Source organism: Leuresthes tenuis, unplaced genomic scaffold (assembly GCF_036924035.1).
Source record: "Leuresthes tenuis unplaced genomic scaffold, fLeuTen1.0.hap1 SCAF_14, whole genome shotgun sequence".
NCBI lineage: Eukaryota > Metazoa > Chordata > Actinopteri > Atheriniformes > Atherinopsidae > Leuresthes > Leuresthes tenuis.
This window is the reverse complement of record NW_027325368.1, coordinates 17,612,563-17,638,532: the sequence shown is the minus strand read 5'-3', so window position 1 is coordinate 17,638,532 and position 25,970 is coordinate 17,612,563. Positions and strand designations below refer to the sequence as shown.

The following is a 25,970-nucleotide window of genomic DNA, read 5'->3' as shown; positions in this document are numbered from 1 at the left end:
AACAAACATTTGACATTTTGTCGGTAAATCTAAGTGCGGTGCCGCTAATCTCGTCTATTCAGACATTACCATCAAATGTCACTCGAGAGATAGCATACTGACGCTAATATGGACCACAGTACTGTATGTCATTAAGTACATGTCATTTACCATTAAGGGAAGCTTCTAAGTGTAAGAGACCGCCCCAGTATCCGCTGCTGCATCCAACTCGCTTTCACACTTGCTTTCATTCACACACACTTTTCCCACCGGGATGGAGCCGCTTCAGCCAGCGCGCAGAGCCAACGGGAAACTCACACGATTCCACGCGGCACACATGGCTACAAATTTATGGCAAACATTTTCCACGTACATCTGGATAATAACACTGGTTTCAAGTTCGAGGACGAGGATTTATCCATCCAACGAAGGTAAGTGAGAAGGGAATCGTCTCTCTCTGCGAGTTCAGGTCTTCCGCTGATGTACGGTGAAAGAGGCAGCGCGTGCGCGCCTGGGATCATCCTGGGGTGGTTAAAGAGCAGTGAAAATGTGCAGGAATGAAAAAGAAAAAAAGTTGGATTTTGAGAACGTTTATCAGTCGCGGCTTTTTGTCTTGGATCCCGGCGGAGTTGAGCCTTGAATGAGTTAAACTGCATGCTTTCCCTTTACGGTGCGGTTAAAAAAAACCTCAGTGTTGACAATTTTCCACATATTTTCAGTTAAGCGACCCCTTTATGTTTTATTGTAAAACAGATGTTTTAGACAAACTCTCTGTTTTAACCTCACGTATATTGATATATTTTTACAATACATATTAATGTCCAATGTCATGCAAACGCTAGTTGTTAACTAACATGGTTTAATGTGATCTTGTGGGGGAAAAAAGTTCTCCAACTAAATTGTCATTGCTTCATAATGTTTTCAAGCACTGTGGACTGTTTGTTCTTAAATCACTAGCATTTGCATATATGTGCATTTCTAGTGACCCTGTTGGATACCAGGACAGTTCCAGGAGAGCTGAAATGGGCAGCCAGTCCTTCAGAGGGAGGGGTGAGTAGGAGCTTTCTTCTTTTTATTCAGATACACTGTTTATAACACACTCTCTCTTTAGAAAAAAACAACACTCTCTCTATCTCTCACACACGCGCACACATACTCATACTTGTGCACACTTGGTCTGGAACCTGTAAATAATCATCCCACAGATTTTGCAATGTGCTGTTGTTCACCAAGCCTAAGTGCTAATATGAGATTGCTGGCGTTGTGTTTGGCACAAGCAAAAGCATAAACCAGCTTGATGGTGGGTGTCATTTTTTAGGGATTTGTACTACTAAGCAGTTGCCAAAATAAATCCTGGAGATATCTGTTTTATATTTCATCTTCCAGGGATTTAGTACTGTTTGTCATTGTGATCTGCAGCAACTTGCCCTCCAGCTTTTATATTTTGCTCAGAGTTTTTTTTTTTTTTGCCCACTTTGTTGGTTTAAGCTTTACTGGTGAACTTGACTCTTATTTTTTCAGTCACCATGCACTCATTCTCTCACATACTGCTTGATTGACAAGGTCTTGGTCTGTGCGTACTGAGCTTTTGATTACAAGCACCCCCTGCCTTCCTCATCCCTTAGCTACACACACATACATGCAAAACTGCCATTTCTTTACGGTTGGGATGAGTGCAAAGCTTTCTTTCCCCCTGACAGCTGTGATTTCTGTCTGCTGACAAAAACTCCAAAGGAGGCATCGTACTTCATGTCAGCTTTCATATTGCCGCCTTGCTCCATGTATACTTACCCTGCGAAAACATTACAGTATCTCCAATGTGTGAAGATACTGATACAGAGCAGAAAGTGGAAGATCAGACGTAGAGTGTATTTTTGAGGCTGACAGCAGGGCTGGATTAGGAAATTCTGCTAATGTGCATCAGTCACTATAAAACTTTATTGTCAGATATGACACCAATTAATTTAATTTTCAACATTACATTGTCCTGGAAATTAAAAATGATATGTCTGTAAAGAGCCTGTATGGGGCCTAGATGACATATTGATCATCTCGAGACACACACTCTGCCCCAAACACACACGTATTCTGTCATTCTCTGGTTCTCCCTATCTTTTTCTCTCTGTGGACACGGTGCATTTAGGGTGTATACAGCTCTCACTAGCAGGGAAAGAGATTATTATTCAGTGGCAATAAAAAGCCAATTTGGAGTTGGGAGGCTCAGCGGTCATTTGAAGGGTCACAGTACAAGGCAAATAATCGCCCCTATTGAGATGGATGGTGCTGTGAAGGTTGAGCCAGCTTCACTTGTATGGAAATGTGCCTGGAGAAACCTTGAACGCACAACAAATGAGAACCGCTGTCCACAGCAGAATGCTGTGCTGTGAATGTTTGAGCACAAACATTCAAAATGAGCACAGTGAAAAGGATACACACCAGCATCTGAAATGTTTTTGATCCCAGACTTATGCATTAACAAGTACAAAAAGTTCCTCAAGTGGACCGAATGAGTTTTCCTCATCAGAAGTTTTCTGGTGGTCCTTACTATAATATTTCTGTCTAAAAGCCTATGTTTTCTTTCTTCCAGTTTGAGTTCATGTTAAAAAAAAAAACAGCAACACAGAAACATTGTTTTCACTGTCTAATCAGGTTGTCTTGGTACTTTCACTTTTGTCAAAATTATAAAATCACCTGCAGCTGCCACAGGGGTTCCTTCTTTGTTGGAATTCTCTGGTGTTTTGTGGGAACCTCATCTGCATCTAATCAGAAACTTTAGTGTCAGTAGCATTTTAAATTAAGCTTTAGGAAACCAGCTGTTATTAGTCTGGTTTATTGGCGTTTTTTGGAAAGGTGAACAGATATGGTAGCAAAACTTGCTCTACTGTGCAAAAAAATTATAATTATATATATATACTTGAGGCATTTTTTGTTTATTTTAAAGAAGATTTGAAATGCACTTAATGGAGTGGAAAGCAACTTTACAAATCATGTCTCACAGGACAAAGATTAAAATGACACGTCTCACCAGCTGTCTTCACCCTTAGCAGGCAAACCTAAAAAATGTGACTGACCTGTGTCTTCCCAAATATGATATTATATCCCAGATATTCCCAGAGATTAAAGTAATTCCTGAAGAAGAGCTCTCCCCATTTTTCTCTTTTGAGTCTCCAATGCAGTTGTTGTTTTCTCCTGCTCAATGTTTGTTTAGGACAACTACTTCTTGTGCTGAATTACAACCACTACCTGTACTGCCACCCTCAAAACACAGCCTAGTTTCTTCACTTGAAACCAGCCAGTGGAAACATATCCAATTCACATTTCTTTTTGGCGGCTTTTCGAAAGGTTCATTCATATTGCATACTACTGAATGCAAATCTGGGTTTTCAAAGAGAATTTACTTATTCGAAGTTTCAATAGTTTACAAGTTAAATTTTACATGAAGCATGAAATGAGACCAGTAGGTTCCTGGAAAATTGGAATTCAATCAGAAGATTTATGGCAAAGTGATAACCTGCAATTCAACCCAATTTGTCATGAAGGTAGAACAAAATGTTGCCTTTACTAATGTAGTAATACTAATGTGTTTATTTGAAGTGGGAGGAAGTGAGCATCATGGATGAGAAGAACATCCCCATAAGGACATACCAAGTGTGTAACGTCTTAGAACCTAATCAAAACAACTGGCTGAGGACAGACTGGATCCCTCGGTCTGGAGCTCAGCGGGTCTACGTCGAAGTCAAGTTCACTTTGAGAGACTGCAACAGCCTGCCAGGGGTCACCGGTACCTGCAAGGTACATGGAAACGTGTTTATCGACTCCTGACAGAGCACACTGATCACTGTATGATCTGAGAGCAGGAGATAGTCTTAATAGACAAAAACAAACATTTTTGATAAAAGTTTTTCTTCTGTCATGTGATAGCTCTTATCATGATGTTTTAATATGCAGCCAGCTGCTAATGGACCTTTTATATATGTATTACAGCTCAAGCACAAAGCTCACTTTGAGTCATTATCTTATTAAGAGAAAAGATGAATGCTGATGATGATAATTAGATGGCTCAATCTCTCTTTTTTATCAAACAACTCTTTTGTCTTGTAGGAGACATTCAATCTGTACTATCACGAGTCAAACGAAGACAGAGAGAGCTACATCAAAGAGAGCAGCTTCATTAAGGTGGACACAGTGGCAGCAGACGAGAGCTTCACCCAGGTAACACCGAACAACTGAGTCAGGCTTTGAGTTCTTTGTCCTTCCCCCTCCACTCACTTTAATTTGCAACGATGTGGAAAATAAAACCCCCTGGCACTCAACTGTAATTTTCTTACTTAGTTTACAAGCCCTTTTATCTTGGATGTCAGTTTTGCTGTCCCAGGAATGTTGGCACGGTACTTTTGCTCAGCCCTTCCTAAAATGTCTTCTGATTTAAGTGATGCAGACATTAAAGCTTCTTCTGCTTTTGAAATCAATAGAAGTTCATCTGAACGAGAGCCAAGTGCTGAAAATGGGAAGATCAGTAATGGTTCAGCTGATACTCCCGCTTCAAGCGAATTGAACAAGCAAATTGGATTAATCAGGGCTGACACATTTTATTGCACATTCCATTAAAGTAGCCCCATGCTGTTGCCATTCAGGTGGATGTTGGAGACCGCATCATGAAACTGAACACAGAGGTGCGAGATGTAAAAGTCACAACGCGGAAAGGCTTCTACCTGGCTTTTCAGGACGTCGGCGCCTGCATCGCTTTGGTTTCTGTCAGAGTTTTCTACAAAACCTGCCCGCTTACCATTCGGAACTTGGCAACTTTTCCCGACACCATCACTGGGGCTGACACATCTTCCTTAGTGGAGGTCAGAGGGTCCTGTGTCAACCAATCGGAAGAAAGAGAGGAGCCTAAAATGTACTGTGGTGCTGATGGAGAGTGGTTGGTTCCCATTGGTGGATGTCTTTGCAATCCGGGATATGAAGAGAAGGGCGGTGCGTGTAAAGGTAGGTGATGTTGGAATGGTTGCAATGGTTTTCTTGTTTTTGTAATGGTCTGACTAACCCGTCTCAGGCTCCTAATATTAGATTATTTTGTATTAGCATTTTGAGGCCCCAGCAATGACAGTCATAGATGCTCAGCCAAACAGGCTACTCACAAATGATGGAAAATGTCAGTTTGTGCAGTGATAAACACCAACTTGACAATTGTACAGTTTCAATGCATTCCAAGGAATACATTTGGAAATTGTGTGTTAAAGGGACTCCAACAAGTGTGTCAGTTGGTAACAGCAAAACTGGACTTTGCAGTTCAACAGCGCCTGTTCAAAAAATAATTTTGGTGGGTTTTTTTTCTCACAAATGGGATTCAGAAATGGGTTAAGAAACATTAAAAATGTAAAAACTAACGAAGCAGTGGTAAGTAATGCATTTTTTGCAGTGTGTATTATCTTAAATCACATACTTTGAATGAAGGCAATTGTAGCTTATGAAATACATTAAGGGTTAAAAAAAAGAAAAGAAAGAAAGATCTAATATTATCTGAGATAATTGGGAGCAAAACTCATGAGAAAACAAAGAGGGAATTTTTTTTATACTAAAATCACAACTTTAAAGGAAAGATTCTTTTCAACTGTCAAGGAACCAAATGTGTAATACACCACAGACACCATTGATAGATACTGAACACCACATCCACACATTTGCCAGACCCAATAAGCCCGCAATAAGTAAGTTTAGTGTTTAATAAAACTTCTTGGTTATGATTTATTTAAAGAGTAACACACATCAACTTTAGGGTCCTACACTGGTCCATAACCAACCGGCTTACTTTAACTATAAGTACAGTGTTGTGCAAAGGTCTTGACACTTCTCATTTCTTTATATATTCTCAAGAAAACAGGAAATACGTGCAGCAATTTCTTAAAAATGTGCAAACAAAAATTAAAATTCAAATAATAAAGCAAAACAGAGTCTGCACATTTCTAACAAGCTTGAAAGTCTATAATTGGTATGACCACCTTTGTTCTTCAATGAAGCCTGAATCCTCTTAATCAAGATTTATTGGAATATTTTCTAGTTGTCCTCAGAAATATTTTTCCAGTCGACTTGAAGAACTTCCCAAAGCCCTTTATAAAAGTGATATTGGCTGCCTTTTGTTCTGTTTCCTGTCAGGATGATCCCACACTGTTTTATGCTATCAAACTGTGTTATACTTGCATTTTTCATAGATGCAACTAAAGAAATGAAAACAAATGTTGTGTCTTTGTAACAGACTGCTTGTGACAAAGTGCTTCAAAATACTAATTTTCTGTTACACTGATTCATCCCTTGAATTTTTTTTTATCCACTTTTAAACACTTCCTCTGTAAATGGTCATGCACAAGGGCTGGACCAAAAAAATTTAAAAAGCAGCCAAAGCCCAATGAAAAAACTTTAAAAGACCAACAGACAGGCTGAAGAACTACTGGTGAAGGCCAATTTATAAGATTGCAATAAAGTCTGACTCATTTTAATCAAATTATCAACTAAAAGAAGGGCCGTTCAACACTTTTGCACTGTACTGTAAATACAAGAGATGGTGTGGTATGAATAAGTTGATCCAACCTTTCAACTGTAGCAACGTGGCTGCTTTTTCTTTTGTTGTTTTTATCTGCAATGATCATGGTACCCTCTCATAGTAAAGATTATGTATTCATATATTTTCAGTCTTATTTTGATTAGGAATGATCAATCACCAGATGTTTAGTACAGTATTCGTGAAGTACACTTATTTGCTTTATTGACAACAGTCAAATAAGAAAATTGATGCCATTCTCACAAGGCTGCAGCTAAGAGACAGTTAAGAATAACACAAATATGGAAAATAGCCAGATTCTTACTGCTTGAAAGTATTAACATCTTTTTTTCGCAGCATCTGTAAAGCAAACTAATGAATGCATTATATTATGGTGCGTTTCCACGTGTTACTTGGCAACCTGATAGTGATGAGGAAATTTCAAAGATCTGTGCCCAGTCAAGCAATAATGTGTCACTTACACACATGAGATGGAGCTTGTTAATGAGTGAGTTTAAGAGTTGGAGTTTGTTACTGTTGGGACCCAGGCTGCTTGTTTGCAGTTTGGCTTCTCTGGACCAGAAATGAATACAGGATGATCTTTTTCAGGCTGTAAACAGTCTTCATGTTCTACACTCAGCACTTAAATCTGAGGATGAGGTGTGCTGACATAACCACAACCATCTGGTCAACAATGTCTTTTTGCGACTAACAAATTTGATCTGAACTGTATGTTGACAAACATGCAAGCTGTTCACACGTCTCCCCATCATGCATGTGGCATTGATGACGTGTAATATTTGAAAGAGACAGCTGTGGTTGGGAAGACTTCTTATTTTGTGTGTTTTTGTGACAAAGCGGGGTTAACGGGGGACAACAGACATGGTGGAGGCACTTTTACGACATGCCTTGACTCCCACTATTCAATCACATATTCAGCAGACACACAATATGTTCACTCACACGCACACACATATACAGATGGACAGGGACCAGTACAGAGACGAGGGAGAATGACTTGCTGATCTACACCCTCAGTTTTATTTATGAAACCCTTCCCAGCAGGCTAATTGTATAACAAACAGACTCATAACTCAGAGAGAACAGAGGAGACACTAGGAGAGGGAAAGACGAAGGGATGGACATAAAGAGAGAGATGCAGTTCAGTGCCAGTTGGAGATAAAGAGCGGAGGAAAGACTTTTTTTTTTTCCAATCCAATGAGAAGAACGAAGCCAAAACTCTGGGTGAAAAATATTCTCTGAAACCTTCACCCAGCCTGACTAATTTGTTCCTTGTGAAAAGAAGAGGAGGTTGGAGGGGTGGTCCCTGAGGTCTGAAAGATGTTCCTTCTCAACTAGATTTAGGAGTTCCCCTTGACTCTATTGAACTTCCAGCAGATGTGTAGTGCCATCTATCTATCTGCTGCTCTCATTCTCTCGCTCAAACTGCCTGTCAGTTTGTTGGCTGGGAGCAGCTGCCTCAGTGGCCTCTTCATCTAAGCGTTGATGAACACAGGATGCTGCTCAGCAAAATCTCGGGCCCTACCATGTGAGATAGACGCCTCAGTATCGCTCCCATTTGCAGTTCAATATTTGCCAAAAGAAAGGATGAGGCCACAGCAAGATGGTGGGTAAATTGGTAGAACAATCTTTCTCTTTCCCCATCACTGAGGTCAAAAGGTTTCTTAATCCTCTGGCCATTTCCAAGACAACATAACAAAGTCTGGCAAAGACACCTCTCAACAGAATGTGCTGTAAACATTAATAAATGAATGAATAAATAAAACCAATAAATTGATTCAATGGAAAGTTCAGTATTATGAGAAATATGCTGTTTTACTCCATGCTGTTGCTGCTCCTGTCCAAGAAATAGTTCATATTACTCTCTGTACAGCGACTACATGTTGTTTTTACATTGGGGCTTTTGTATGGGGGTCATAAATGAGAAGTCACGTGTTTACTGTTCCTAAAGGCTATTTGCAACCCCTGGCAAAGCATATGGAGTTAATTTAAAGGTATTGTTGTAATTAATGGAGATATAATTTTTTTTACCAGATCATGTAGAGGAGAAAAGTATGGAATCATTCAATCACGAGACACAAATTATGGAATCATCTTGCAAATGCAGTAAAAGAGAGTTAAGGAGCTGTTGTACCTGGTGATCGACAGGATATGTGACTCCAACAAGAGAGCTGCCACTGCAAACAATGGAAGAGATTGTGGAGCTCCTTCAAGAACATAACTCAACTAGGAGTGTGACAGAAAATGTCAGCTGTTCCCAGTCAGCTGTGTACAAACAAAATGGGTAGGTTGCAAAAGGGAAACATTCAGGTCGACCAACGAAGACGCCAAAGTAATATGTCTGAAAATAGAAAATCCTCAACAAAAGAAATAAAGAACAAATGGGCAGAAACAAGAGTCAATGTCTGTGACAGAAATATAAGAACCTAGACAAAAGAAACAGGGTTTATGTGTAGAAACGCTAAACATAAACTATAACTAACAGCTAAACAGCAGAAAACAAGCCTACAGTGGGCTAAAGTTAAACAGTCATGGATTGTGGACGATTGGATGAAAGTTGTATTCAGTGATTAGTGCTTAGTGAAGGTCAAATTAAACAAATAAAGATGTCTGCTTGAGAAAAAGCAAATTTCCACAGTCATTGGTTATATAGGGTTGATGCCAAGTAAAGCACCAGAGATGGCAGTCATTACATCTACAGTAAATGGACAGATGGGCTTTGAAACACCATGACAGAGGCTCAGTGATTGAGAAAGAGCCAGAAGAGCTGAAACAAAGTAGCTTACTAAATAGGATCCACGTGATTTAATGATTCCATAATATTTTTCCTCTGTGGTTTGACAAAAATTTTTTATTAATTAGAGCAAAGTGTGTTTTACAAAGCCAGAATTCTCATTGAAAAAGCTTTGTGTCACCGGTGATTTTATGTTTATCTGCAAAAAAACAGCTGAAAAAATTGTGGGGGCGTTGTATGTATGGTATTTAAAACATGAGTGCAGCAGCAAACAACTGCCTGCTATACAGTGAAGTAATATCATTCTCACCAGGGAGCAAAATCTCCCTCAGTATGTGTTATAGTCTGAGCTTCACTGTTCCAACTTCTGGTCCAACTGTGTGCACAAGTCAGGGTGTTTGTGTACTTGCCCTGCAGCTCTCAACTTCAGGCAGGCTTCAAGAATTGATCTTGACAAAAGCCCCTTCATAGACTAAAAACCCGCCTACAAGAGAAGAATACATTTAGAGACAGCAGGTTTAGACTTTCTGAGACAAAGATGTGCGGGCTGCCGAAGGGCTGCAAGTAATCATTTAGTCTCAGCTGTAGGGCCTTTTTGTAACCTCCAACATAAAAACATCCTACAATTCAGTCAGAAAACAGCACCAGACTTGTATGACCAAACTGACTAAATGAACTCAAGATAGGAGACACTTGGGAGAATTCTTAAATACAGTAAGACTTATTTTTATCACTAGCACAGAGAGAGATTTGTTAAACTGACATGATCACTTCCCCTATTTAAAAGCTGTAATTTACAGAAGTAAATAACAGCTTCATCACAATGAGTTGGTGACACAGAAACTACTAAACGTGTTTAATAGTCTCAGGTCTTCCAAATTTATTTCCACAGTAATGAAGAACAGCAAATGCTATATTCATTATAGTAGTTCGCACTTGGTGCTATTTGCCAGTCTCTGCAGTGACTTTATATAACAAATACAAGCCAGAACAAGATCAGGGGCCGATGGGGTGAGTAACATGCTAGTAGGCAGATTTAGTTACCTTTGAATGGAGACAAGATGGGTGTTTCCACCTATTGCCATTCTTTATATTAAGCTAAGCTAATCTTCTTCTGTCTCTAGTCGCATTTGTGAGACATTTGTGAGGGTTGAAACAGGACTCTCCTCTAGAAAATGAAAATGCATAATTCACAAAATGCCAAATTATGTCTGTAATCTGATACTAGAGCCATTAAAATATACCGGAAACTCAAAACCTATCCAGACTTTCAGGGTGAAACAAAAACAAATAAATAAAATAAATAGATAAGTTATTAGATAGACGTAACCACCGAGGTTCACTAATTCATTCTTATGAGTTTTGCTAATTATTTTCGGTTTCGTGTCTGTTGAAAAGGTTCCACACTTAGAACATGTTTACTTTGTTAGTGCATTTTAGCATCTTCAAAACCTCCTGTTGAACGGAGCTTAATTAAGAGTAGACTTAGTCAAAGCAGTAACATGTGAAAAGTTCATTTTTAGTAGTGCTGCTGGATAATGAGGATGGAGAGGATGAGCGGTGAAGGTTGAAGAGGAAGAAGGGATTAGATGTTGAATGGGACGAGAGGGGGGTTGAGAGAAGTCCACTGACAGCAGAAGGCATCAATACAGAGCTGCTCCTCCCCTGCTGGGGGGTTCGTCACCGGGTGCAAAGGGGGCGAGTAGAGAAAACACAAGAGAGGGAACACCCCTTCTTTTCTAAAGCCTTGGTTAAGACTGAGGTCATGACTGAGCCTGATGAAGCCGTCAAAAACTCTGACTGACAGCCCCTCAGACACATACTCACACACACACACATACAGAGAGAGTTAAGCTGGCCAGTGCAGGGTCATGACCGAGGTAGATGAAGACGTCAAAAGTTTGACAGCTGCGATCCGTCTAGAATGATCGGAAATGAGGGAGGAGAGACAACAGAGAGGAATTGAAATTTGAACGGCTGGAGAGGTGAAATGAAAGAAGAGCCTTCTGCTTTTTGTCTCACTGTCTCTCTCCGCCGGCCTCCTTTTGCTGTCGTCTGATTCTTCTCAGCTCACTGCCTAGGAGGACTGGAATGTTTCTGTGTGCGAGCGTGTTTGCATGTGTGTGCTTCTCGGCTCGCTATGTCCAGAAAGATTTCACGGTTGTGCTTCTTTCCAATGCACCTGCAGTGTCCCGTCAACTGCAGAGAGCAATTGGACAGAAAGAGAGAGAGAGCAGGGAAGCAGAGGGGAGGACAGCCCCACTGAAAGAGAGATGACTGAAAGAAAGAGTAAGCAGATGATAGAATGAGTGCATAATCGCTGCATTCATTCCCTCTAATTATTGCATCGCATTTTTTGGACTCAGGACATCTTGGATTGCTGATTTAGAGTGTGTTAGTGTGTATGTGTGCGAGCGTGATCCAATGCATGTGTGTGTACTATATCACTGATTTTCTGCCCAACAAAATCTTCCGTCCAATATTCTCAAAGTTTGGAGGACTTCCCAGGAATGCCAAGAAAAGAGTGGGATGGGGCAAACAAAGAGGGAAGTGTGTGTCTGTGTGTGTGTACTTATGTTAGTGTATGGCAGGTGACAATGCGAGCAAACATGCCGGAGTGGCACAAGTGATTGTCTGAAGTGAGCTGAACTCAGGTGGGGGAAATGGTTTGCATTACAACATTACAATCAAAGTGTGCACGCTCGTGTTTATATGTGTGTGTTATTGTCTCCATCTCCCAGGTTGGTCTCAGTGTAGAAGAGCTTTGCCAGCTCCATCAGGCTGTCTGCAGTTCTCTGGCATCCAAACAAGCTCCTCTCTCCCTCTTTCTGTCTTGCGCTCATTATCCCTCCTTTCTCCTCTCCAACTCTTCCCCCTGATCCACAGTGAGGGGTGGTGGTAGGGGGGCTCTTGCCGCTGGTGGCAGGGTTGATGTGTGCCTGATAGGGAGGGAGACTTATTGTTGTAGAGCCCCTTTCACATGCTAATGTTCACACTGTTGGCTTTGGGCAAGCACACACACTCACCAGTCCACATACATTCCTCATCAAACCACCACCTTTTGTGAATTATTTAGTTAAACCTAAAGCAGCAGCTTCCACTCATTGGATTCTCAAGGTTTTAAATACAGATGTATAGTAGAATTCAAGTTCATGCGTAAAATCTGAGATATATTTGGCACACACGGAACATGCTCTCCACTCAGTAAGCAAATAGTTGGAAAAGTCTTGGATTAAATGGTCTCCACCATTTTTCTGTTTGTTTTGATTCGAAGGGGCATGACCCCAATGATTAATAGTGTCCCTCCTTCTTGTGTGACAGTCCATCAATCCATCCATCAATCCATCCCTCCCTCCATCCATTACCCAGACAGGTGTCAGACTGGAGCAGTCAGGGGTTTTCCGCCATCTCCACCCCTCTGCTGAGAAAGAACAAGGGATGATGACAGATAACACGGGGTCAAGGAGAACCCACACACTCCCCCTCACACATGTATGCATACAGTGTGCCGACGAGGCTCTTAGTTGGATTTGCAATGAGCTGCATTTGCATTTTAGGTAGCAGAAGAATGCGTATGCAAATGCCGACAGTGCTGATAATAATCAAAGGGCACCTTCCCCTCCGTGTCTTTCCCTCCTCCTCCTGATCATTTCATCATTTTCTCCTAACCTCTTTATCTCTCGCTCCTTGTCAATCTTTTTTTCCCGTGTTGTCTCTCCCACTCAACCTTCCCCATCCTTTACAATCTCCAAACAGCTGATTTTGGTGTAATTATTGTCCTTTTCGAACAGGCAGAATATTAATGTGCTCTCAGACAAACACACTTCCACTCAAGTTTCCACCTTTCTTGTATTATCAGAACATTTGAATGTGTCCCCACCATTCCCACTTCACTAGTCGAGCTCAGGCTCTTGCACGGCCCTTGGTAGCGTAGGGTTAATGTTGGGTTAATGACGCCCTCATGAGCTCTTATTCCAGGTCACCAGCACTCACCCCCCTCCTGTCAAAATCAGCGCTAAAGAAGAGACAAAAGGCTACAGAAAACAGAGAGAATAGAGACATGAGAGGGCGCTGACAGAAGTTTATGGCTTCAAATACCTTTCTTTCTCTTTATCCTTCAGTCTTCTGTGTTGGAGGCAAGCAGAGGGAATTGGATGGGACAGAGACAAAGGCAGTGTGCTACCCCCTAGCAGACTCTTGTTGAGTCCTATAATCAACCTCGAAGTCCTCAACAGTTCAAATACTCTTCTAAGTCTTTCTCTGTTTAATTCCCTCTTTCCCACCCATGGCTTACTTACCCACATTGATGACTGCAAACAAAGGAATGTGCAGAACAGCTGGAGAATGACAATATGCTGTGTTTTATCTTGCATTTAATTAGATCATCTGACACAATATGGTGAATCATTTACAGCATGAAAAGCAGTCTTATCAGCTATAAATGTGTTTATGAATTTACTGGTTTCGGCTGCATGGCTTTCAGCTATGTTTGTGTGCGGTGTCATTTGAGTTGGTATCGATGTGGAGCCGCAAGTGATGCTCGGCAGCTTCAAAGCCTCCTCGTGGCTTGACACTATGAGAGGAGAGGGGGAATATGGAGATACAGTGAGTATGTGAGAGTTATCAGAGACACAAAGACTGATAAGTGGAGGTCGAGAAGGAAGTGCAGAGGGAGCGAATGTGGGAGATTGTGAAACGTGAAAAGGAGGGCAAATGAGTGTGTGAAAGAGCAAATCTGTGGAGGCTCACACAGATGGGGCAGGATGGTTGGTCTGAGTAGATTACAGGGGAGACTTCCTCCCTCTCATTTACTGATGAGAGCGTCATAAAGCACTCTGACACATTTGAACACACACACACCATTCCCACATTCCTATCCACTCCCATTGGGATGTCTTCATCTCCCTTGGAAATGTGAAAGGATCGGGGGGTGAAAAAGGATGGAAAGATGGTGAGATGTAGGAATCAGAATGAATGAGACGTGATGATGAAAAAGAAGATGTTGCAAACGGACTGCCGTGGAAACAAATGAAGTATTTCCATCTCAGATTGAACATAGAAATGAAAAATTGCTCTAACCAGCCACTCTTTGCCATCTCTTTTGCTTCACCAGTGGATGTCAAGCAGTATAATTATGCACTCATTTATTGTATTGTTGCTCTGTCAATGCACAAACTCCTCGGCACACGGAGAGAAGATTTCTCTCCCTTCACTCCCCCCACTGTCTCTCTGTCACCCTCTCCCTTTCTCTGTTTTTCCTCTTTCATATATTTAAATGTCAGTTATGTTTGTGTGGGCTGCTGTGGAGTTTTGATGTATTCAGTTCTAGGGTTTCTGTTCTCTCTGTGTGTGGGAGCTGATCAGTAAATGTTCTTTTAGTTGTCTTATTCTTTGCTCATCAAAATTTAAGATAAAAGCAGTCAAACCGTCCCTCCCCCATACACTATATCTCCTTTCTCCCTCAAGATCTTTCTTTACAGTTGTTTGTCCATGAATCCAAATGCTTCTAATGCTGATTAACATATTGTCTAGGCTTTTCTAAGCAGTCGGTACAGAAAATCCTAATGACTGTTTCATGGGTCAGGGCACGTGAGACCTCATGTTGCAGCCTGCATCAGGGTGGGCCTCGTTTTCTATAAACTTATTAAAAATACACATACCAAAAATGACTATTTTAGTTAAAGTGTCAATTTCTATTGTCCAAGGCTCTGTCATTAGCCTATAAATCATGTTGATTTATTCACAGTTTGCTTTCCTCTGTTTTAGGTTTGACTGTGACTCTTTTAATCAACTGCTTTTGTTGCACCCCCATTCTCTGCAGTTCTGGCCCCTAACCGCCCCTAAGATATATGAAAATTGTTTTCCGTTGTTTTTGGAGTTGGTTAGTAAAAATTGGAATATTTTTGGCTAGAAAATCAGAAAGCGAGACAACAAAAAGTCACAAGTCATTGGTGTTTGTAGCACATGCAAATGCATCACACAATCCAAGTTAAACATTGCCCTATAATACCAGTAATGTTTGAAAGGGCACTTTGTACCTTTAGATGCGTGCTCCGTTCAAGGTAAAATGTTGTCTCTTCATTTTAGAGGTGCCTTTAAGTATATCTCTCCTAAAATTTTAGTTAATTTTACAATTTTTACCAAAATTTTTTTGGTTGAAGTGTGTTAAGTTTTTTTGTTTTTTTGTTTGTCTCCATCCCTCTACAGCCTGTTCTGCTGGTTTATATAAGGCCAAATCTTCAGATGCTGGGTGCTCCAAGTGTCCTCCACATAGCCACTCACTCAGAGACGGGGCAAACGTGTGTGACTGCCACTCTGGATTCTTCCGAGCCGATGCTGACCCTCCCTCCATGGCCTGCACCCGTAAGAACACAAACTCAGACGCACACAAATAGTTAACGCAGGAGTGAAAATACGAACAATGTGTGTATGCATTCTTCCCCAAATAAAAGGAAAGAGCTTGGTCATTGTTTCCCAAACTCTCTATCTCTTCCAAACAGAGGGAGACACAAACGTGTCTGAATGCCACCCCTGTTTCATGATCCCATTACTTATGACTAAGCTACCATCTACATCCTGTCTGGGAGTGATAACTGAAGTTATTCAGAAGTGAATAAATGTCCTTACTCTCTCTCTCTCCCTCAGTCTGTGTGACAGATTTGGAGACCTTGGTCGGTGTGTCTTAAACTTAATTATGCCTATATACAGCGCATGGTTTCCTTGGCCTGGGAAAAATTAAACCACACACATACACACAGTCTCTCTCACACAAAAAAAATAAATGCCACAGAAGAAAACAACCAAACCATCAAAAACATGTCAGAACCATATGGTTTTGAGTGTAATGCCAGATGTCTACATATCATGCCAATACTCCCCCCCCCCTCCACCAACCACCAAATATCCCCTCTGTCACTTCCACAGTATTTCCATTTTCTATGTGTGATTTTATTTATATGTATATATATATATACATATATATATACATATATATATATATGGTTGGTTTTGTTAATGCTTCTTTCTTAGAGCCACCCTCAGCCCCACAGCAGCTCATCTCTGTGGTGAATGAGACATCGGTGGTCCTGGAGTGGGCCCCCCCTCGCCGACTGGGAGGAAGAAGCGACACCAGTTACAGTCTGGAGTGTCTCATCTGTCAAATCAGGGGCCACAGTCAGACCGACAGTCGAGCCATCCCAAGGAATCGCACCGTCTCCCAGTCTGGTTCGCAACATGGCAGCGTGGGGATGCAGTCAGATCAGGGCATTGTGGGACCTGAAGTACAGCTAGGCAGAGGTGTCTTTCAGGGCAGGCCTGGAGAATACCCCCGATCTGGCCTGAGCTCCATCTCCAGCTCTCAGCTCTGCCTGCCCTGTGCCTCAGATGTGCTCTTCTCTCCCGGCCAGACGGGCCTGCAGACCGCCAGGGTGGTAGTGAGCGAGCTCAGGGCTCACACGCACTACACTTTCATCGTCTACGCACGCAATGGGGTCTCCCAGGCCAGTGGTGCAGGGGCGTCACAGAGTGCATCTGTCAGCGTCACCACTAATCAAGCGGGTGAGAAGGAGAAGCGTTTGTGTGGGACAGATGTGTCAGCTTGTAAAAACTGACTGTACTTGACTGTAAAAACATAAAATGTGCTTAGAATATTTGCTTTGATACAAATACTTTGATATTTGCTTGATACAAATTGCTGCTCAGTGCACGAGAGGCCATGGGGAGGCAAAGCCCCATGAGTAATGAGTAAAACCATGGCAACATTAAATGCACAAGCTAGATGTTTGTGTGCATGATGAAGATAGTATACAACCTAGTATTCCATCAAAGAGATATAAAATCTCTTTGGGATTCATATTGCTTTACTACAATACCTTCCAATAAAATTTCAGTGTTATTCTTTTATGACTGAAGACTTTTAGATGTTTCTGATGAGGAATAACTAGAGGTCTGTGTTGAAATACACCACACATTTGCTTCCAGCTTGCACGTTTCCCTTCTCCCTCCACTGGATACTGTTGATTTTACTATCACTGTCATAGTTGCCATAGAAATTACTCTGTCCTCCTACACCGAACAACAACTGAATTAATTATAGGGGTGCTCACAAGAGGACTGGGAAAGAAAGAGTGCTAGCAACTGTAAATCACTGACTTCAATACAATTAGACAGAAATGGTTGAAGGGAATCTCGAATTAAGAAAAAGCTAATCATGATAATCAACTTGAAAGTGATTGAACAGCATAAGTTGAGGTTTGAGAGCACTGGTGCACCTAAAGTTCTTTTTTTCTTAGCCGCAGCGCCTTTTAAAAAAAAAGTTCTTGAAAATTTCACCCGCATTTTATGAAGTGTTTCATTTTACTTGTGTAGGAGTCAGCTGGTGTATGGTTTTCCTCCCACATGGTCTCTATTAGTTTTTAGTGGGTGCCTTTTTTTTCTTTGTTTTTACATGCGGTTAAATCTCAACTGTCATGCCTGTATGTCTTTATGGTGGCATTTAGAAACCAGAACACCTGCTTAGTTCCAGGTGCCCCAGGGAAATAAGTTGCTGCGTGTGCACAGCATGAGAGTGTGCCTGGGATGTGTCAAGTCCAACCTGCACCTCCATATGGTCTGACTTCGTATGAGCAGCTACAAAGAAGGACAAAACAGATAAAAGGAGGGAGAAATTAAGTGATGTAAGAGGAGAGAGACGGAAGAATGAGGCTTGTCTCTGTGGATTGGGGGGAAAGAGATGGAGGTCACTTCTCAGGTGCACTGGGTCAATGAACTTGTTGATAAACAGGTTCCAGACATACACTTTTAGCCAAGTTCAGGACTGTAGAGCTATCATCTCGCAAGCAGCATTAAAGCAGATACATTAATTAATTTAACTGAATTGATTTACACTTTTTCCCCCAATAAATAAAATAAACTTTTTTGCTCTATCTCAAATCATCTGTTGCTCTTTTCAGCTCCCTCTCCTGTGTCATCCATCCAAGTCACTGATGTCACCAGGCACAGTTTGTCGTTGTCGTGGCAACAACCAGATCGGCCCAACGGAGTTATCTTGGAATACGAGGTCAAGTTCTATGAAAAGGTGAGTTGCAGGTTAATGCAGCTCAGACAGCCGTGTGAATGTCAATGTGTTGGCAAGCTGTTTGTATTTCACTGACGCTGAGGATGCACTCACTGTCAGGCATTGAAAAGAGACCCCTCTTTTTGTTCTGTCTAATCAGGATCAGAGAGAGAGGTCCTATCGCATAATGAGGACCTTCTCGCGTATTGTCGATGTCACGGGTCTCAACCCCCTCACTGTTTACGTGTTCCATGTACGTGCTCGCACAGCTGCTGGATATGGAGACTATAGTGCTTCCTTTGAATTTTCCACCAATTCAGGTATTCAGATCGTAACCCTCAGTAGTTTTAAAAAGAATGCATTCATGTTTACAGGATCAAGTCATCAGTTTTTGGTTGGTGACCTCGTTTTCCCTCCCTTTCAGATCCCTTCCCTCTGATTGGAGAAGGAGTTAACTCAGCCTTCCTGCTTCTGTCTATTAGCGGGGTTGTAATTTTACTCCTGATATCTGCAGCTGTCTTCATCATCAGTCGCAGGTATAAACACACACATATGTAACAGATCCCATACAGGCAGGCCTACACACCTCTCAGACTTGTTAGGTTGATTAAGATTCCCATGAAGGTCTCTGACATCAACGTATGTGCAGCCTTTATTGTAACTACTGCTTTTGACCAAACTGGAGCAATGCACACCCTTAACACTTATGACTATCCTAATATTGTGTTACCAACCCATGTGTGTGTGTGTTACACACAGCTTTTAAAGGGGATTAGAGCGGAGACAGTGATAATCCCTTTGTCCCTGACATGTCATTACTGTCTTCAGCAGCCCAGCTTGTGTGTCAGCTTCCGCTGGCGTGCACACTCATGCATGCGCAGGTGCCCACAAACACCCACATTCACCTACGCACACACCTGCCCAGCCACAAAGGTGGTTTTGACAGTTTCTTTGTTTAATAGAAAACACCTTTTATCTCGCGCTACCTGAGGCATCGCCCCTCCTCCCTCTCGGCCAGAAATGCTTTCATCTGGTTGCTCTGAGCTTCTCTGCAGCCTGTCGCTCTCTGTTCTTGTTGTCATTGCCTTCTGTTGCAGCAAATCCTTTAAAACAAAATGAAGGTGCAGCCCTTCAAGAAAAGAAACACGCAAAGTTAGAAACAATGAGTGGCACGCACCCTTCTGTCATTTCATTGAACTGTAAAAATCACAACAAACACACAAGAAATGAACTGGTTACAGGACTGCTCTGTTAGACTTGCTTATCTACTGTGTCTGTGTGTTAAATGTCCGTCATTTATATCTCATCAGAAGGAGCAAGTACAGTAAAACAAAGCAAGACTCAGAGGAGGAGAAACATTTGAACCCAGGTATTGCACAGACAGAGAGATGCTCTTGTTACTCTCTTTTTTCCTTCCAGCACCCACATTATACACACTTTCTCAGAAAAGACATTTACATAACATATGCAGTTATAAAACTTGTATTTCTCACCCTCCTTTGCATTCATCCCTCTCCTCCCTCGCCTCTTGTCCTCCACCGCCTCTCTTCCATTGCAGGAGTCAAAATTTATGTGGACCCGTTTACCTACGAAGACCCGGACCAGGCCATCCACGAGTTTGCCAAAGAGATTGATGTTAGCAGTATTCACATTGAGAAGGTTATTGGCATGGGTAAGTCTTGCTTTGGCGCTCAAACACACACAAACCCACACACACATGCTTACTTGGCGCTTATGCTGCCATTTGCTGTATGCGTGTAGGAGAGTTTGGGGAGGTGTGCAGCGGTCGGCTGCGTGTGCACGGAAAGAGGGAGATCTACGTAGCCATCAAGAGCCTGAAGGCGGGATACTCTGACAAACAGAGGAGAGACTTTTTATCTGAGGCCTCCATCATGGGGCAGTTTGACCACCCAAACATCATCAGACTGGAGGGCGTTGTCACCAGATGTGAGTAGTACAATTCTTTGGGTTTTTTGTTGATCCCTTTTGATAGTGTTTTATCATAATATCTACTGATTTTTACCTGTAGGCAAGCCATTAATGATCATCACGGAATACATGGAAAATGGATCCCTGGATGCATTTCTTCGTGTATGTGGATTTCATTGTGCCATAATTTTCTGTTCTAAAACTCAATCTGAGGAGCATGTTTGCTAAGTATGCTAATAATGTGCTGAATCGTTGATAATAAAAAATAAGATAATATCTTTTTGTGTTGGCCCACGTTGACCTGCTTTTCCTTTACTGTAATGTTGACATTTCAGAAACATGATGGTCAATTCACAGTGATTCAGCTGGTCGGGATGCTGCGTGGCATCGCTTCAGGTATGAAGTACCTGTCAGACATGAGCTACGTCCACAGAGACCTGGCTGCTCGAAACACCCTGGTCAACAGCAACCTGGTGTGTAAGGTGTCTGACTTTGGCCTGAGTCGAGTTCTGGAGGATGATCCTGAGGCTGCCTACACCACGAGGGTAAGGATCACACTGGATGCGAGCATGAGCAAAATATATATAATATATAATATAAATATATATACATTATACATAGTATACATTTTTGTGACAAACTCATTGCAAATTCATTATTCTTTATTATGCAAATATTTACGAGCTGTTAATGTTTTATTGCATCTTCACTCAAGTCCACACATATGGCAGCAAAAGATCTGTGGTGAATTGCTAACAAGTTTATTGTAGAATTTGGAAAACACATGAACATGTGTGTAACGGTTCAAACTGCTGAATTGTTCCTTTAATGGGAGAGACGATCCACTAAGTTAATTAATTAAATGACCAAATAAAGATAATTCCGCTATTCACTGTACCGATTGCTGTGCTGTTTCAGGAGGGTACCGGTTCTTATCTTTCCCCTGGCGGGAAGATCCCCATCAGGTGGACGGCTCCAGAAGCCATCGCCTACAGGAAGTTTACCACGGCCAGCGATGTGTGGAGTTATGGCATTGTCATGTGGGAGGTGGTTTCATATGGAGAGAGGCCCTACTGGGACATGAACAACCAAGATGTGAGTCATTTCTATGATCTAAGAGATCCCTCACACATACAAAAGAAAAACAAAGAATAAAAAATTGATCTTTTGCAGCATGTTACCTTTTTTTCCATAAACAGATGTTTGCATAATGCAATAAATGGAACAGATATGATTTATGAATAGTAAATATCAACATTTGTTATAGGTAAAGTTATGTAATTACCCAACAAGTTTTATTATTTGACCAGGTCCTTATATAGTCATTTCAGACTTAACGGTTAATGGAATTTTTCATAATCATAAGATATGTGTTGTTACTTTCTGTGGCAGTCAAATTAAACTTCAACGTCTCTTCGCTCACCAAAAGGGATTTAGCCTGAGTCCATTTAAAAAGGAGAATAAATTGAACTGGTACTGCTTGTTTAGCATGTATGAGGGAAATAAATTTTGTACTGTGTGTCCTGCATTCTGATCAGTGTCTTTGACCTCCACACTTTTAGAAAATGCAAAAGCTTTGCCTTGAAACCTTCTGAAAGAGGGGCAGCAAGCCAAGGTTTTATAGACCAATCACATGCCATTTTGTTGATGATAAATGGTGAGACTTGACTGATGCTCTGCATTGTTTAATTCATCAACCAAGCACTCTCTCAGAATACATTTAGGTGATATAGTTAGCATTTTTTCACCATTAGAACGATCTGAGAGAAAAGGCTTGTTTTAGAGCAAACACAAGCCACCAGTCTTCTTCAAAGTGAGAATGAGCCAGCCTGCTAGAAATGTGCGACTATGATTGATTTCATTTGCAGAAAAATAACCTTCCGAGTGAGTTATTTTGTCCACTTCCCTTTTCGCTTTTTTTTAATGATAAGTGGTGATTTTGCAGAAGCCCTTTTTTTAGCCCTTTCCCATTGCTTGTTCTAAACAGGACTGTTGGGCCTTCATTTACCTCGTCATTCTAAGTGAAATGTACACTGGGTAAACATGGGGAAGCATGATTGTTGCACCAGAGACAGTCAGCGTGTCACACGTCAGACTCCAGACTGTCGGCATGCAACGTGAAATCACTCCCTGGGACACAATTGCACTTCAGTATGACAACGGGGTCCTCTTTGCAGTGTGATAACGATGTGAAAGGAGCTTTGATTCAGTGAAACACTGAGAAGAAGGGGGGCAGACTTTTCTCCCTACCAGACACAAGTCCAGAGCCAGTTTGTTTTTTTATTTTCAATGTAACTCCTCAGCCCATCTGTGTATGTAGTATCTTCATGTTGGAAAATAATTTCTGCATCTGCTTGAGTGAGTGTGCTGCAGGTCAGTGTGTATAATACATTTACAGTGCGCACAGAATATAGTGGAGCTGTTTACAGCTGCAAATAATTTAAATCAGCTGCAGTCAGTGAGACCTTGAGAACAACAATAAAGTAATTAATAAATAAACTGGCATTTTTAAACAAAACCATGTTGCGCATTCATTTATTCATATGCTAAATAAGAAACACTGTGCTGACATAATAACTAGCAATCAGTTCAATACTGCATAGTAAACAGAGGTTTAATGTTAATGGAGGCAGAAGCAGGTCCAAGGTTGTCCTTTTTTATGCAACTGGTAAAGTTTGTATGATGTCATCCAAAGGTGACGATGAACATTCTGAAAATTATACTCAACATCAGTATGGTTGCGTTGTCATTGGAATCAGGTAGATGTCTGCTTGCCAACATTAGCATTTAGCTAAAAGCAGAGCTGAATTTTAAAAAATTACTTTCTTGACATTTTTCTGACCCCGATAAAACTTTTAAAAATGTTACCTATGGCCAATAAAAGAATAGATATGTAAATCCTTCACCTGTGTCCTTCACTTAGGTGATCAAAGCAATAGAGGAAGGCTACCGACTGCCTGCTCCCATGGACTGTCCTGTGGTGCTGCACCAGCTCATGCTGGATTGTTGGGAGAGAGATCGAGCAGAGAGACCTACCTTCAGTCAGATTCTCAACATGCTGGACAAACTCATCCGCAACCCTGGGACTCTGCGTCGCACAGGAGGAGACAGGTATATAACCTACATGTTAATACAGCCAAAAAATTCAACACAGAAAGTAACAAAAACATGTGCAGCCATTCATAGATTCCCACCCACATTTTCAGGCTTTGGTGCAGCCTTTTTCTCAATTAGGATCTAACATTACTGTTTCACTACCTTGCTGTGTCTTCTTTACAGATCATCAGGCACAATGTTGGAGTCCGGAGTGGGTTCAGAGGTGTGTGTGTCAGTTGTACCAGAAGTGTGTGTGCCACAGGGGTCGGTGTGTGAATGGCTGCAGTCCATCGGTTTGGAAAGGTACAGAGACACCCTTGCAGCAGCCGGTTACACCAGCCTTGACAGCCTCCTGGCTCTCACACACCAGTAAGTGAATATTCTTGTGAAAGAAATATTACCTATATAATACAGAGATGAAGCTCTGATGTATAGGCTGTCCTTTAAGTCATTAAAGGGTTGCCTAAGGCTTATTCAGTTCAGTCTCACGTCTAGATAATAGGTTTAATTTTTTGGCACTTAACTTTTTAGTTGCATTTGTTTTCCACTACAGTGGTATATCAGACTTAAGAATTTTAACTTGCAATGCTTCAACAATCATTCGCTTAAAGCTTCCAGAGAGTAAAATATCACTATTATTTCACACAGTCTTGTACTTGTTTGATTTGAGCGAGATCCTGTTTTCAAATAACAACATTTTTCCTTTGTTCAAAGTTTAATTTAATAGGGTTTTTTTCTACCACAGTATTACTGGTAAAACAACTACATGAGAACATTTAGTGAAATAAAGATGGAAAATGCACCAAAGCATCTTATTAAGGTTGCAGCTGAGCAGGTAGATGCTGTTAAGATGTAATGATAAGGTGCTACAGATGAGCACCTGCCCACATATTGAACACCAAAGTGAGCATAAGTCACCCTGCATAAAGGTTTTTGTGAAACTGGGGATGACTGCAAGAAAATAACACCCAACCTTATCCTTTAAACACTGTGTCTGACCATCTGTGTTTGTCTGTGCACCCACAGGGAGATGGACAGACTTGGAATAATCACACCGTCACATCAGGACATACTGATTGCTAGTGTGCAGCAAGAAATGTTGTCTCAAATGCAACACATGCAACACTCTATGGTCCCAGTCTGAGCTGCCAAACAGTTACAAATCTGTTTTGAGAAGAATTTCATTTACCTCATCCATGCACTTTAGAGGAACTTTTCACCGGTGGAAATACAAGGATTAGAGGAAACAGTGAGGGGAAGAAGAAGAAGAAGAAGAAGAGGAGAGAGAAAAGCAGCACTTTTGTGGACTTCCATCCCGTGGAGTTTTTTATAAACCAGGATCTGGACGTGGCCACAGATAGCAATGAGCTTCTGAGAGCTTAGGCTGATGCCTCCTCCTCGTATCCAGCTCTGCTTTTCCTGTTTTTTTTTTTTGTTTTTTTTTATCTGTTTGGTAAAGGCTGACATGTGCATAAGCAGAATGGCTTCCAAGTTATTTTCTTTTCTTTTTTCTTTTTTCTTTGCTGCTTTGTGCTTGACTTGAATTAAATGTCTTTTATGTTTGTCCGTGTGCATGTGTGTGTGTGTGTGTGTGTGTGTGCGTGTGGCATGAATGCATTCAACATGGAATCTCCCTGTTAAGGTGTCAGTTACCTTTAAGTAATCCTAATATGCAAAGTTAGAGGGAGTGGGAGGAGCCGGACTGAATGTATCACTACAAGCTCTTACTGGTTTCATACTGGACGATTGTGCTAACAAACTGGAGGATTTGCCTGTTTTTTTTTTTTGTATTATTCCTTTTCATATTTTCAGTTGTATGAATTATTGTTTCTGTTGAATTAGACATTTAGATTAGAATGTCATTCACTTGTGTTTGTACATATGTTTCTTGTTTGATGCTGAGAATTAGCTACATGAAGCGTTTTATTTATGGTCCTTTTTTTAAATCTAGTTTGTACATTGTAAGATAGACACACCGAGGTGATGTTGTAAGAAGTGCCATATTGCGTTGCAATAAATGCCAAACCCATCTGTGTTAGTAGGTTTTGAATCTGTTTGAACAGATTTTTCACTCTATAAATGTATTTAATGTACAGTATATATATTAGGGCATCAAATGTGTCGTTTTTCGTGCTTTTAGTTCATTATTTCTGGTGGAAGACAGTGTCCTCTGTGAGAATTGAGATTTACTCAGAGGTGCCTGTAAGAAGGAAAACAACCCGAGAAGAATACCCTGCTCATATCCTGCTGGTGTAGTCACACATAGCGTTGTGTTTGAGTGTTTGTGAATGAGAGAACAGTAACAAGGGAAAAGAGAAAAGAAGAACGAGTAGGTAGGGGAAAAACACAGAGAGAAAAGAGCTTGAATAGAAAAGGGGAGAAAATTAAGAGTGGGCCGTCACTATGAGCATCTGTGTGCCGTCACACTTTTTGTCAGCTAAATTGGGCTGAGTTTGCAGTGCAAACTTGACGAATCAGCAAACATCTGTCTCTCGCTATGAACCACTCACACAAACGATATATATGTATATAAATATATAACACACACACACACACACACACACTCCAGGGAGTTGAGTGGAAGAAGCCTTTGATGTATAAAGTGAGGGAAGATATGA

At 41.2% G+C, this 25,970-nt stretch overlaps 1 protein-coding gene across 1 annotated transcript; it reads left to right on the top strand.

Moving 5' to 3' along the window:
- Positions 1–219: 219 nt before the first annotated feature.
- Positions 220–25,374, top strand: LOC140268868 (ephrin type-A receptor 4-A-like). The gene is made up of 19 exons (XM_072363861.1): positions 220–410; positions 962–1,029; positions 3,574–3,771; positions 4,081–4,191; positions 4,614–4,968; positions 15,480–15,635; positions 16,302–16,829; positions 18,224–18,348; positions 18,488–18,647; positions 18,752–18,863; positions 19,638–19,696; positions 19,886–19,999; positions 20,089–20,274; positions 20,357–20,418; positions 20,592–20,801; positions 21,175–21,351; positions 23,180–23,367; positions 23,536–23,721; positions 24,379–25,374. The coding sequence occupies exons 1-19, from the start codon at positions 254–256 to the stop codon at positions 24,494–24,496; spliced, it is 3,270 nt and encodes a 1,089-aa protein (XP_072219962.1). The 5' UTR covers positions 220–253; the 3' UTR covers positions 24,497–25,374.
- The last annotated feature ends 596 nt before the right edge of the window (positions 25,375–25,970 follow it).

Coding starts and splice junctions, on each gene's coding strand:
- LOC140268868 (XM_072363861.1), top strand. CDS start 254: ATGGAGCCGCTTCAGCCAGCGCGCAGAGCCAACGGGAAACTCACACGA. Junction 3,772..4,080: donor GGGTCACCGGTACCTGCAAG/GTACATGGAAAC, acceptor TTTGTCTTGTAG/GAGACATTCAATCTGTACTA. Junction 15,636..16,301: donor TCCCTCCATGGCCTGCACCC/GTAAGAACACAA, acceptor CTTCTTTCTTAG/AGCCACCCTCAGCCCCACAG.